The 12174-nt window shown below is 38.4% G+C and overlaps 1 protein-coding gene across 1 annotated transcript; it reads right to left on the reverse strand.

Moving 5' to 3' along the window:
• Positions 1-578: 578 nt before the first annotated feature.
• PUS7L (pseudouridine synthase 7 like) lies at positions 579-12056 on the reverse strand. The gene is made up of 9 exons (XM_009899239.2): positions 12037-12056; positions 10850-11790; positions 10020-10179; positions 8370-8565; positions 5863-5961; positions 4398-4479; positions 2928-3205; positions 1773-1826; positions 579-1159 (listed from the first exon to the last, which is right to left on the reverse strand). The coding sequence occupies exons 2-9, from the start codon at positions 11745-11747 to the stop codon at positions 836-838; spliced, it is 2091 nt and encodes a 696-aa protein (XP_009897541.2). The 5' UTR covers positions 11748-11790; positions 12037-12056; the 3' UTR covers positions 579-835.
• Positions 12057-12174: the final 118 nt, after the last annotated feature.

A 12174-nucleotide genomic window follows, 5' to 3' on the forward strand; every position in this document is an offset into this window, starting at 1 on the left:
AAGAAAAGAAAAGAAAAGAAAATAAAAGAAAAGAAAAGAAAAGGAAAGAAAAGGAAAGAAAAGGAAAGAAAAGGAAAGGAAAGAAAAGAAAAGGAAAGAAAAGGAAAAGGAAAGGAAAAGGAAAGGAAAAGGAAAGGAAAAGGAAAGGAAAAGGAAAGGAAAAGGAAAGGAAAAGGAAAGGAAAAGGAAAGGAAAAGGAAAGGAAAAGGAAAGGAAAAGGAAAGGAAAAGGAAAGGAAAAGGAAAGGAAAAGGAAAGGAAAGGAAAGGAAAGGAAAGGAAAGGAAAGGAAAGGAAAAGGAAAGAAAGAAAAGAAAAGAAAAGAAAAGAAAAGAAAAGAAAAGAAAAGAAAAGAAAAGAAAAGAAAAGAAAAGAAAAGAAAAGAAAAGAAAAGAAAAGAAAAGAAAAGAAAAGAAAAGAAAAGAAAAGAAAAGAAAAGAAAAGAAAAGAAAAGAAAAGAAAAGAAAAGAAAAGGAAAATATAAGATACACTAAGTTACTGCAAACATCTTTCCAGGATTTAAATTTGCAAGTCAGGCATCAATCCAAGTATGAAATTCATGCTTGCAGCCCATGGTTTCTTTCACTTCTGTCAGACCTGCATAGTGTAACACATAGTTTTACTCCAGTGCATCCCAGGGTTTGCATTTAAGGCTTGCAATGCTTTTGGAATATTCCAAATGATTTTGGTGGGGTTTCTTCCTTACCACTATGAATCTCAATCTGCAAATGTTTCTTGTTCCTGGCTTAAACCTGCTAGTCTCCCTTATTTTCTTGGCATTATACATGAAATAGCACCATTGTATAATATTCCTGTAACTGTTCATTAACCGAAATCTTAAAAGTCACATTTCATTATTTCTCTCAGGCAGACTGTTGCATAACATGAAGGATCAAGGTCAAATGATATATGAAGAGCGATTTTGGATTCACTCAGATCATTGTCTTCAATTTCAATTCCTTTTTCACTGCCTTCCAAAAAATATGACAGATTCTGGACATTTTTTAAAATGGGTCTGTAGCATCCAGGTATATTCAGCTGTAGTGAAGGCACTCTGAATTTGCACATCTGCAGCTCATCCTTAGAAAGTCTTTCATGGTACCATTGCCCAACTTTGTTATTGGGATACTTGATACTATGTCCCACCATTGGAAGAACGACCTTCAAAGAGAAAAATAAAACAACAAACATAGGTGAAATACAGCCCACTAATTCACCTTTAAATGTGATTACTATTTTAAATGTGTCTAAATCTTGAAACAGTGAAAGAACAGCTTCTTGTGAAAGGAAACTGTGCAAGGCAGGTACGGGGGATGTAATTAAAGCAGAAAAATAAACAATGTATCAAGATTCCTAACACAAACTAGAAATGTACTAACATGAAATTCCTTGCATGCTGGAAATGAAAGAGCAATAAATACATTACTTTGCCTATGTAAGACTTCACAACTACATCTTCTGAACTTTCCACAGTTAGAAGGTCATCTACTCTTGAATGTTTTTCCCAGCAGATTGAAAAAAATTCAAAGTATTTACATTCAGCTTCAAGATAAATATTGCTATACTGCACATGATGCTGTACTTACTTCCATTACAAAGCAAATACTCTTTTCTCCTGTTTGTTATGAGAGTGGAGATTAGTTCACATGTATTTAATGTGCATTCTGGCAAGGAAGAAGCCTGCCCTAGTTAACTTAAACACACAATTTTAAAAACAAAATCATTTGAGTCAAACAAAGAGATCAACAACTCAGAATTTTTCATGCAGACTTACTTGGTTTATAGAGTATTTGTTAGCTGACTCTTCTGGAGCAGTGACTACATGAACCTGACAAGACAATTTTGAAGTTAAATGAAAAGAAAAACCACCACAAAACTTTAAAAAAATAAACAAGTTTATTTTAGGAACTATGCACTGTGCTCCCAAACTCATAAAGGACTCTAAGGTTATTTGAGTAGTACAAGGACAATAATCTATTTCAGAAATCAGTCATAGAATCAATAAGGTTGGAAAAGACCTCAAAGATCATCAAGTCCAACCTGTCACCACAGACCTCATGACTACTAAACCATGGCACCAAGTGCCACATCCAGTCCCCTCTTGAACACCTCCAGGGACGGTGACTCCACCACCTCTCTGGGTAGCACATTCCAATGGCTAATGACTCTCTCTGTGAAGAACTTTCTCCTCACCTCGAGCCTAAACTTCCTCTGGCAAGTTTGAGACTGTGTCCTCTTGTTCTGGTGCTGATTGCCTGGGAGCAAGAGACCAACCCCCTCCTGGATACAACCTCCCTTCAGGTAGTTGTAGACAGCAATAAGGTCTTCCCTGAGCCTCCTCTTCTCCAGGCTAAACAATCCCAGCTTACTCAGCCTCTCCTCACAGGGCTTGTACTCGAGGCCTCTCCCCAGCCTCGTTGACCTTCTCTGGACACGTTCAAGAGTCTCAATGTCCTTCTTAAATTGTGGGGCCCAGAACAGGACACAGTACTCAAGCTGTGGTCTAACCAGTGTTGAGTACAATGAAAAATGGTAGAGATGCTCAATATAAAGGAATCTATTTACTGGTAAATGGTAATTAGTAAACTATCACTCCCAACTTACATGCTTTGAGTTTGAAGTTAATTGTGCCAATACAATCTTGTGCTAGATGAGCAAGAGTAAAAATACAACAAAAAATGGTTTTTTATTAAATAGGAATATACCTATCTTAAACTCAACAACTCCCTACTGAATTTGATACCTCTGCTTTTCATTTTCTTTGGTCTACTCAGTTACATCATTTTTAGCTTTGTCAATAAAGTAAAATAGTTTAATGAATGAAGCAAAATAAAAGCAGTAGAATATGGTCTGAGTATGTATTCAAGTGCATTAAGCTTTTTTTTTCCCCTTGTTATTTTTAAACAAGAACTATTTTGTGAAGACTCACCTTGTCATTCAGGGAAATGTTTTCTCCACTTTCTTCCAAGAAGACAAGATCACCCTCAACAACTTGTGAACCATAAATCTTCAGCCTATAGGATGCTGCCTCATTCCAAATTTTACTGCAATAAGCATGGACGTAGAATATGCGCATGGAATGAGGAATGCTGAGCCAGCCTTTGGCACAACCTTCGTGGTTTACACCATAGCGATTTAGAGCTCGTAGCAACATCTTCTCTCTCACTTTAAATTCTGGCAGCATCGTCAGTGCACCCTTTGCATCTTCTGATACAAACAAAAAAAACAACCAGATCAGTAACCCTTGAATTTCCAAATATTGCCTGCCAGGAAAAAAATACTCTGAAGAAGATTAAATTATCAGGTAGGGAAAACTGGTGTCAGTTTAAGCTCTTTATGCTGACTTTCAGGTTACTATTGTCTTTCCTTCAACGTGTCATGTAACACAAAGCTCATCTTATACACCTATCAGTGCAGACCCATAAATGCTATTCTATTTCATGCAGTAAAAACTAAACTGTGGTTCAGTTATTCAGTGTAGTTTTCTGACCTTGTTCAAATTGTTCTGTTTTATGTACTTTTCTCATCACAAGTGATTACCTGACAAAGGCTTTTGCATAGCCATTTACCTTTTGCTTTCAGGAAAAGGCAAGCAACTGTTTTCAGAGTCCACATCAGTGTTTTTTTATACATCACCCAGCAATGCACAGCACAAAATGGTTCATCTTATCTTGTGAAATGAAACACTTGTGTCTCTTGAAGCTATGTATCACAGTGCAAAGCAGGTTAATAGATGTGGAATATTTGAAAAGTAAATTTGAAATCAAGAGCAACTCCAACTTTTTAGTTTTGGAGAGAAAGTTGAATGTTAAAAACAACAAATTTGACAAACATTACATTTTACTCAGCACGTTTCTGCCTTTGACATCTTTTGTTGATTTTAGCTCAAGACGGAAAGAAGGTAGATCTCACAGGAAAGCACAGAAGAGATACATGATTAAATGATGTAAAAGCAAAGCCCAAAGGTGCAAAAAACCAAGAGCTAAGATTCTTACAGAAACCTCAGAAAATTAGATGCTCACATGCATTAAGTGCTGAATAGGAGGCTGGATGCCTCATTTCTGTGTATTTCCTTTATTAGGGAGAAGTTTATATTCCACAAGCAGACAGATGGAAGGAGGCCAAAACTGCTTTGATAAAATTATCTTAGCCTTTTCCAGCATTATGCTATACAGCATTTATGAGTACACTGCCTTGCACCTGAAGTACATCAGTCTTCCACTATTTTGCACATTTAGGGCCCCATCTAAGTTTTAATTGTGCAGCTGTACTGAGTTTCATAGCATAAGCTGTAAGTGGCATAAGGCAGCAGCTAAATAAAAAGTATCTGTGCAGCAACATCTTGCCCCCTCACAATACTGACCCCAAATAAACACACAGACAATTTAACTGGACATACCAGTTTGAAGAAAGTATCTTTTTGCATTATTTACAGGGTCATCAGTATCTTCAGGTGTGAAGAATAACTTCACAGCTTTCACCTTTAAAGAACAATATTATTTTTTTTTCACTTAAATGTAATTATTTATCAACTAAACAGACAAACATGCATTCAATTGTATATCAACATATTCTGTATGCACTCAAAATTATCTGAGTTCTTTAAGGTCAAAGTCAAATACTCCCTTTCACAGAAGATGCCATGAATAGTAACCAATATTTTGTTTCAGGCTAAAGACAGGAAGACAGGTTTCAGTTGCACAGAAGACACAACACAGGTCTTAGAGCTCTGTAAGAAATCAGTCATCCTTCCTGCACATCCAGTTAGAACTCTTCCACTTTGTAACGCCATCATTCAACCCTGAACAGCGCGGATCCTTCTTTCCCTCCTGCGTGTTTCATGAAAGATTTAGAGTGTAAACTTTCCACAGTCTTACACAGAGGGGCAACAATCTTTATCTTTTAATAACCTTTGTTATTTACAGCACCAGCAAAGCCACACAATTTGCTAGCACTTTAACCCATGGCATCTGGCTCCTGTCCTCCTCTGTACTGGACTGTGCAAGCACACACTGGCACATTTTTTAATATAAATAGTAGTTTCTACATGTTTTAAATTGAAAAGTAACTGAGTTAAGACTAGAGATTTTAAATCATTATTCTTCAGGGACTGGCACCTTGTAGCAGCTGCTAGCATATCAGAACTCAAAATGCCAGATCCATCAACAGTAACTTTTATGGGCTGCTCTCAAATCTTGATTCTTCTTATATCTGGAGGGTAGGTTTTCCTGACTTTTCTCTGAATCAAAACACAATTAGAAGAAAAGGATATTCAAGTAGTAGTGTTTGATCCTGTTTTAGACCTGTGCCAAGTACTATACCATACACATTGAAAAGCATATGACTCTTATCTTCTGTATTATTGCTTAAGAAATAACTTCTTCTTAGCTTACATGGGAGAAATTGCTCAGAACTAAGACTTTGGGAAAGTAGCCAAGGAATAATGGAAAGCAGCATTTTCTTCTATGTGGCACACAAAATAATGTGGTACTGAAAAAGCAAATCCTTTCATACGATCCCATGTAACATCTTGTGACATTTAAAAGAAGTATATAGACCTCCAGCAGAATAAAGAGGCTACAAGTTAGGAAGCAATCAGGACCACGACTAAAATTTGTGTAAGGATTGCTTCATTTTAATGAACTAAGCTGCATCTTCTGTTCAAAAGAGAATTTTTGTTTCATATTAAGATCTTCATGCTTATGCTATTGTCAAAACTGATCTTGCAATTACTTCCAGCACACATATGTATTTATCTCAAAAATAAAACTGTTCACTGGTTAGACCAACTCCAGTGCTAGAGAACTCAACATTAATGTGGCATTAACTTGACAGCAGCTACTTATATTACAAAACTAAAATACCATCTTTTCATTCAGTAAAGCCAATCCTATTTGATCCGTCTGAACATTTTGACCTTGTCCAAATCGCTGAGGTCCATAGTAATTCACAAACCCTTTTGTCTGCAACAATAAAGAATAGATATGTTAAAAGTGTGCAAGCACTTTTAGGTAGGTACAATTAGTATGACTAAGCATACAACACATTCATCTGCATTTACACCCCAAATGCATACAAACTGGGTGTGGGTTTTTTTCATTGAGAAGTAATATGGAACAAAACTGTAACTGATGATTTATTATGACATTTTAGAACCTAAATTAGAAATATCTCAAAAGATAATTCTAAATATATTTTTCTAAATATCTGCAGTGTGCCCAGGCAGCCAAGAGGGCCAAAGGCATCCTGGCCTGTGTCAGGAACAGTGTGGCCAGCAGGAGCAGGGAGGTTATTCTGCCCCTGTACACTGCACTGGTTAGGCCACACCTTGAGTACTGTGTCCAGTTCTGGGCCCCTCAGTTTAGGAAGGATGTTGACTTGCTGGAATGTGTCCTGAGGAGGGCAACAAGGTTGGTGAGGGGCTTGGAACACAAACCCTATGAGGAGAGGCTGAGGGAGCTGGAGTTGCTTAGCCTGGAGAAGAGGAGGCTCAGGGGAGACCTTATTGCTCTCTACAACTACCTGAAGAGAGGATTTGGACAGGTGGGGGTTGGTCTCTTCTCCCAGGCAACCAGCACCAGAACAAGAGGACACAGTCTCAAGCTGCACCAGGGGAGGTTTAGGCTGGAGGTTAGGAAGAAATTCTACACAGAGAGATTGCCCATTTGAATGCGCTGCCTGGGGAGGTGGTGGAGTCACCATCGTTAGAGTTGTTTAGGAGGAGACTTGATAGGGTGCTTGGTTGCATGGTTTAGTTGATTAGGTGGGTTGGATAATAGGTTGGACACGATGATCCTGAAGGTCTCTTCCAACCTGGCTTATTCTATTCTATTTTAAATATATAAAAAGATATTTCTGCTCTGGCAGGGGTGTCAGACTAGATGATCTTTCAAGGCCTCTTCCAGCCCCTGAAATTCTGTGATAACCAATTCTATCACCGTCTTCACTGTCATAAAACAAAAAAATAGGTAAATGAAACTAACTTCTTTCTATATGGGTAGTTACTATCAGTTATGTAAACACAACCATAGTTCAAGTTAAAGTAACTGAGCTTTTCCTAAGTGCCTAGTGATGAAACCTCTACTCAGGCAAATGTGGCATAGCACAGGTAATGAGCAGTAACTGCTGTTGGATATTTTTTCTTAAAAACACTAGTCTTCTTTTCACATGAGCCCATTTGTATTACTATTAAAATAGTAAAGACTATGAGTGAGTACTTCTGCTAACTGGGCTTTTAAATCTGATGAGCTGCAGGTCACAGGTGAGCAATAATCACAGCCATGTGATCCAATGAGAATCTCCTTGTCTAGAAAATAGCAAGTGTGCATGGAGTAGACAAGAGCAACACACATGGTATTTCTTTTGGAAATGGTTATTCAGTTCAAATGACAAACCCTTGGTTTGGAAATCCGTAGGTGCCATAAGCAATTTTGTTCTCATGGAAGACCAAGAAATCCATATTTTGGATTAACACACATGCTTGTTTTGTTATTCATCATCTGACCAGTAAACTAAAATTAATTAAGGAAGACAAGTTTTTGTTAATTTGCCAAACAGCAAACAAAAACTCAGATGGAGCAGAGAGAGAAGTGCACTGAAGCACTACTGCTTTTACTATTGCTTTTTTCAGTAAGATTCATTTCCAACATAAATGTAACATATTTTGCTTTTTCATACTGGGTAGTTTTCAATAGAGTCTTTAATCCTGGATTAATCCTCCTGAAGTAATTTGCATTATGGTTATTACTCAGAAAAATGAAGAAAATTAATACTGCACAAAACACCTGTATTTTGTGCTTTCCATGATTTGCTTTCACTTTTCACATTGGTTTAAGAATGGTCTCATGATGGTTTTTCTCTTCAGATATTAAGGATAACAGCAATCAAAATCCACTGAATTTCAGAGGCTATTCTTTCTCCCCTACAGACGTTTCACGTCTTAATGCTAGAAAGCCAACCATACATGTTCCTCACACGACCAAATAAAGCAACCTGTTGACCATGCAACTATATTATTTTGCCCTGTCAACTGCCATAGTGAAATACATCACTTTGGTTTGCCTTAGATCTATGCAGCAATATCTCCTATGTTCATTCTCATTTTCCATCTGTCTTGCTGTACCACTCTGGGGTCTATAGTCTTTAACACAGAACTAATTCAGTTATAAACCCTCCTTGGAATGCAACTTAATTCCTGTGATTGCTTAAGTAATGCAGGAAAGACATAAAATGGCCAAAAGCATCAAAATGGGGAAATAGTGCCATTATTGTACTACTGCAAGCATTTTCCTTAAAATATTTTTTGTTTGGTTTTTTTTTTACAGCAGAGAATGAAAACTCTTAATTATTGGCAACCACGAAGCTTTTTTACCTTTACATTTTCCATTGCTTCAGATATTCTGTCTTTCAGATCTGCAGAAGAGTCATCACTGTGACGTTTGAGATCTCTCACCACTATATCAAAGTGATTGCCTTTCAGCTGACCAAGTCTAAGGTGCTGGAATGTGGAATGTATGTTGTGTATTCTCATTCCCTTTTTTTCCATTTTGCTTCCAATTTCTTTCAACCTGCAAAAAATAAGTGGAAGAAATTATGAAACATCCTCTACTAAGGCTGTCCAGCTTCTAATAAATGGCTTCTTCACCTTTGCACTAAAATTAAAACCACTTTGATTTTAAAAAGATTGTTTCCAGAAAATCTATTAAATGCAGAGATAGAATTCTTAAAATTTAGTTACAGCCCAGAAATACTTCATTTGCACCTATATTCATTAGCTCAACAGATACTGGAATGAAGCAATTCACTGAATGTTCCCAAGCCAGCCACACAGAATTTTGCCTTTTGTTGCTGTTGAAAAACAAGCAGTTTACTCTTCAGTCCTAAAAATCTGCTTTTCATTGAAATAAAAAACCCAAACCAACCAACCAACCAAAAAACCCCAAGCCAAACAAACAAAGGAAAAGGAAAAGTAATGTGCTCTAGAAGACTCCCAAACACAATTGCTCTTTTTTGGTCAGCCTTAACAACAACAAACTCAGCGCACTGATTCTCTGGGTGTGCTTACACATGCTTGTAATTGGAAACACGGCTGACAGTTGAAATATTTGCCCTTAAAGATATCTATCCAATTTCTTTGCTCTCAAGTGTAAGCACTAGTCATTCAAATAAAAGGCTACTTTCAGCATAGGAGCTTATACTCTAAGCAATGTTTTAAAAATAAAGAATTTATGAAGTTATTTATATTCCCTTTTATGGTAGTAGCTTGGAAGCACTTAACTATTTTGCTTAACTATTTAAATATTAATGCAAATTTTTAATGACTTCTTGAACAACTGGCCCAGTTTGCAGTGGTATTTTGCTACTGATATATATTATGCTAGTAATTTGTCCTAATTCCTAAAAACATGAATTCTCCTTTCTTTTGTCTGTCAAGTGTACTTTGTTGCTGAGACCAAAACGTACCATAGAATCAAAACTGACGAAGAAATGAGCTATGGTTTTGTCTCCAGCAATTTTTAAATGTTACTAGGCAGAACTTCATAATTTTGATTCATTTTTTTGCCCAATCTATTAGCTACAGACATTAACAAAGACTAGAAATGGAAAGGCACATCTTGTATTATTGACACGTTATTACAAATGTATTTTCCACTCTCAGGTTGACGACACCTTCTTCACTTAAGTGTCATGTTTCTAAACGGGACAATAGGATAGAACTTAACAAGCAAAGACATCATCTGTCCAAAGTACATTTGTAATGACTGACTTTTAGTTTTGTAGCTTTTAAGTTTTAGTTTAAAGCTTTTAAGTTGCCTGTGAACCTCAAGCCAATGTACAGCTCTAGATGTACATTGTATATACAATGCTAAGCTGTATATGCCCTAAAGCCACAAAACATTAGAGCCATTTCCAGGAGAAGGGAAGGCACATCAATAAAAATGCTTCAGAAGACCAAACCACATCAAAACTTATAAACATACAAACCCGTGTGCTAAATGGGATGCACCCAGACTGTAAATACCTCTCAGGAGTCACCTTCTTCACAACCATAGGTTGGTAAGTAATAGCCTTCTTATCTTTGATGCCAGTGTAACTGAAGTCTGAAGGAAGGACACCAAGTTCAGCAGCCAAAAAGCCAATTGCTTCTAGCGTTTCTAGATTTTCTTTCTGAAGGGTGAAAGCTGAAACAATCAATCATCTTAGAATGATCAGGAATTTTCACTTCTAAGTCATATGGGTGTTCTGTCATGACAGATAGGCAGGTTCTTCCCTTCAAACTGTAATAACATGGAAACTGCAAAGAAATAGCCCTCCAACACCACAAAAATAAAGGAACTTTAACTTTTTCAGTATTGAAAAAGACACAGGACACAAAACTCAAAAAGCCCAGAAGCCCCTGCTGCTTTTATAAATAGCGTTAGACAAAATGTAACATGATTCAATCAACTCTTATGGACTCATTGCTAGAAACATTCTTTATATCAGAAACTAACTGCTTTAAGGAATGTGATCGTGAACCAAATTTGGCCTTATTAATTTGTTCAATATCTGGATGCATCTTCTAAAATGCTCCAGTTACAATGAAGGCAAAGCTAGCACCCAGGGAGCAACAGGGATACAAGCAAAAGAACTGTGGTCATTATCATGGAAAAGTTCATGTAAAATGATGCAGTAACTTCATTCATTCATCTCATTCCTCACTGATGTAACTACAATGCAGCAACAATTACTTTTTTCAGCATAAACAATGGGTCAATCAGGCTTATTGATCATAGAATAATGATCACGAGTCTCAATCTTACTAAAGAACACCGTAACACCTGTCACTTCCACTAAAAATGTAGTATTTACCTGTATAAAGATCTTGTTTTTCCTGGAAACCACCACCAGACCTCTTTCTGGGCCAACTTTTTTCTCGAAATCGTACTGTTATTGACATATTTGACTGATCATTGACATCTGTCACTGTAAAAGACTTTGTTTCTAAAAGTTTTCCAAACCTTCTATTGATAAAGTGGTGAACTACTTTTCTGTGCTCTTTGTTTCCATCAGGCTCGAAGGAAAATGTAGAATTTTCTACCTTTGCATCTAGAAATTTAAAGAAATCACTCGTTTCCTTTTCAGTCACTAACTGGCAAAGTTCTCTGTAATCAGCATTTCCTTTTACAATCATCTCATTGTCCTTTGTAACAGTGATTAGAAAGGGGAATTTCTGCCTAACAGCACTGTGTAAATCAGCTCGATTTTTCTTGTCTAATACAGGTCCCAGGGAGAACTCCTCAGTGCTAGGATCAGCGTTACTTTCCGAATCCCACACGTCCTTCAGATGGCAAGCAAATTTATGAAGCAGTTCGCTCTTGGGTTTGCCCAGTAAGGACTCAAAAACACTGTCTTCTTCGAGGCCAGATTCCAGCTCAGCATCCCCCTCACGGCGTGTCTCGTTGGGGGATGCGGAACACTCACTTCCTGCCCGGCCTGGGTGGCGCTCCGAAGGGCTGGGGACGCTGCCACCGCCACAGCCCTCGGCACAAAGGCCGGCAGGCTCCGTTCTGAGTTTTTTGGGCTGCTGCAGGCACAGGCTACTTTGTTCTGTCAGCGCTTCGCTGTTTTTGTGAAGTGATTCAGCCCGGATATCCCTAAGTGCGTGCTGGGGCATCTCGATTTCTGTCACTATGAAGTCACTCGGTGAGTTTTTGATAGTACCGCTGAAGCCAACGTGGTCAGTCACGTAACTGAAGGAAAGAAGCATGGTTCCTCTGCCTTCCCTGGCTCCCAGGCAGAAACCAGTACACCTGAAAGTGGAGAAAACAAAAAGAGGAGGTAGGAAAGTTGAAAAAAATTAAAATTAAATTAAGATCAGGCTGGTGAAGGCCAGGCGGCTGTGCAGCACGGAAGGCAAGCGGCACTACTCCCTCCCACACCAGCCGTCACAGGCCTAGGCACACCACTCGCCCTTGCCAGCCGACGCCAGGCTCCCCGACAGAGCCGCCAGGGGGCGCCAAGACCCACGCAGTCCCCACGGGAAGACTGGACTGTACCAACTTCTCCCGGCACGCGGGGAAAGAAAGCGACAGATCCCTCTCGGAGTTTCCCCCGTCCCGGCGAGACATGGGGCGGACCGGAGAGGAAGGGGCACGTCCCCGGCAGCCCATAGGGAGGTCGTGCTTCCGCTTCAT

Source organism: Dryobates pubescens, chromosome Z (genome assembly GCF_014839835.1).
Source record: "Dryobates pubescens isolate bDryPub1 chromosome Z, bDryPub1.pri, whole genome shotgun sequence".
Lineage (NCBI taxonomy): Eukaryota > Metazoa > Chordata > Aves > Piciformes > Picidae > Dryobates > Dryobates pubescens.

What these genes read in the sequence shown, in the direction of transcription:
- PUS7L (XM_009899239.2), bottom strand. Translation starts at nt 11,747, where the DNA reads ATGCTTCTTTCCTTCAGTTACGTGACTGACCACGTTGGCTTCAGCGGT. An exon ending in AAGATACTTTCTTCAAACTG is followed by an intron (nt 3,206 to 4,397) that starts GTATGTCCAGTT and finishes TGTTTGTATCAG; the next exon opens with AAGATGCAAAGGGTGCACTG. An exon ending in ACAAATACTCTATAAACCAA is followed by an intron (nt 1,160 to 1,772) that starts GTAAGTCTGCAT and finishes TTCTCTTTGAAG; the next exon opens with GTCGTTCTTCCAATGGTGGG.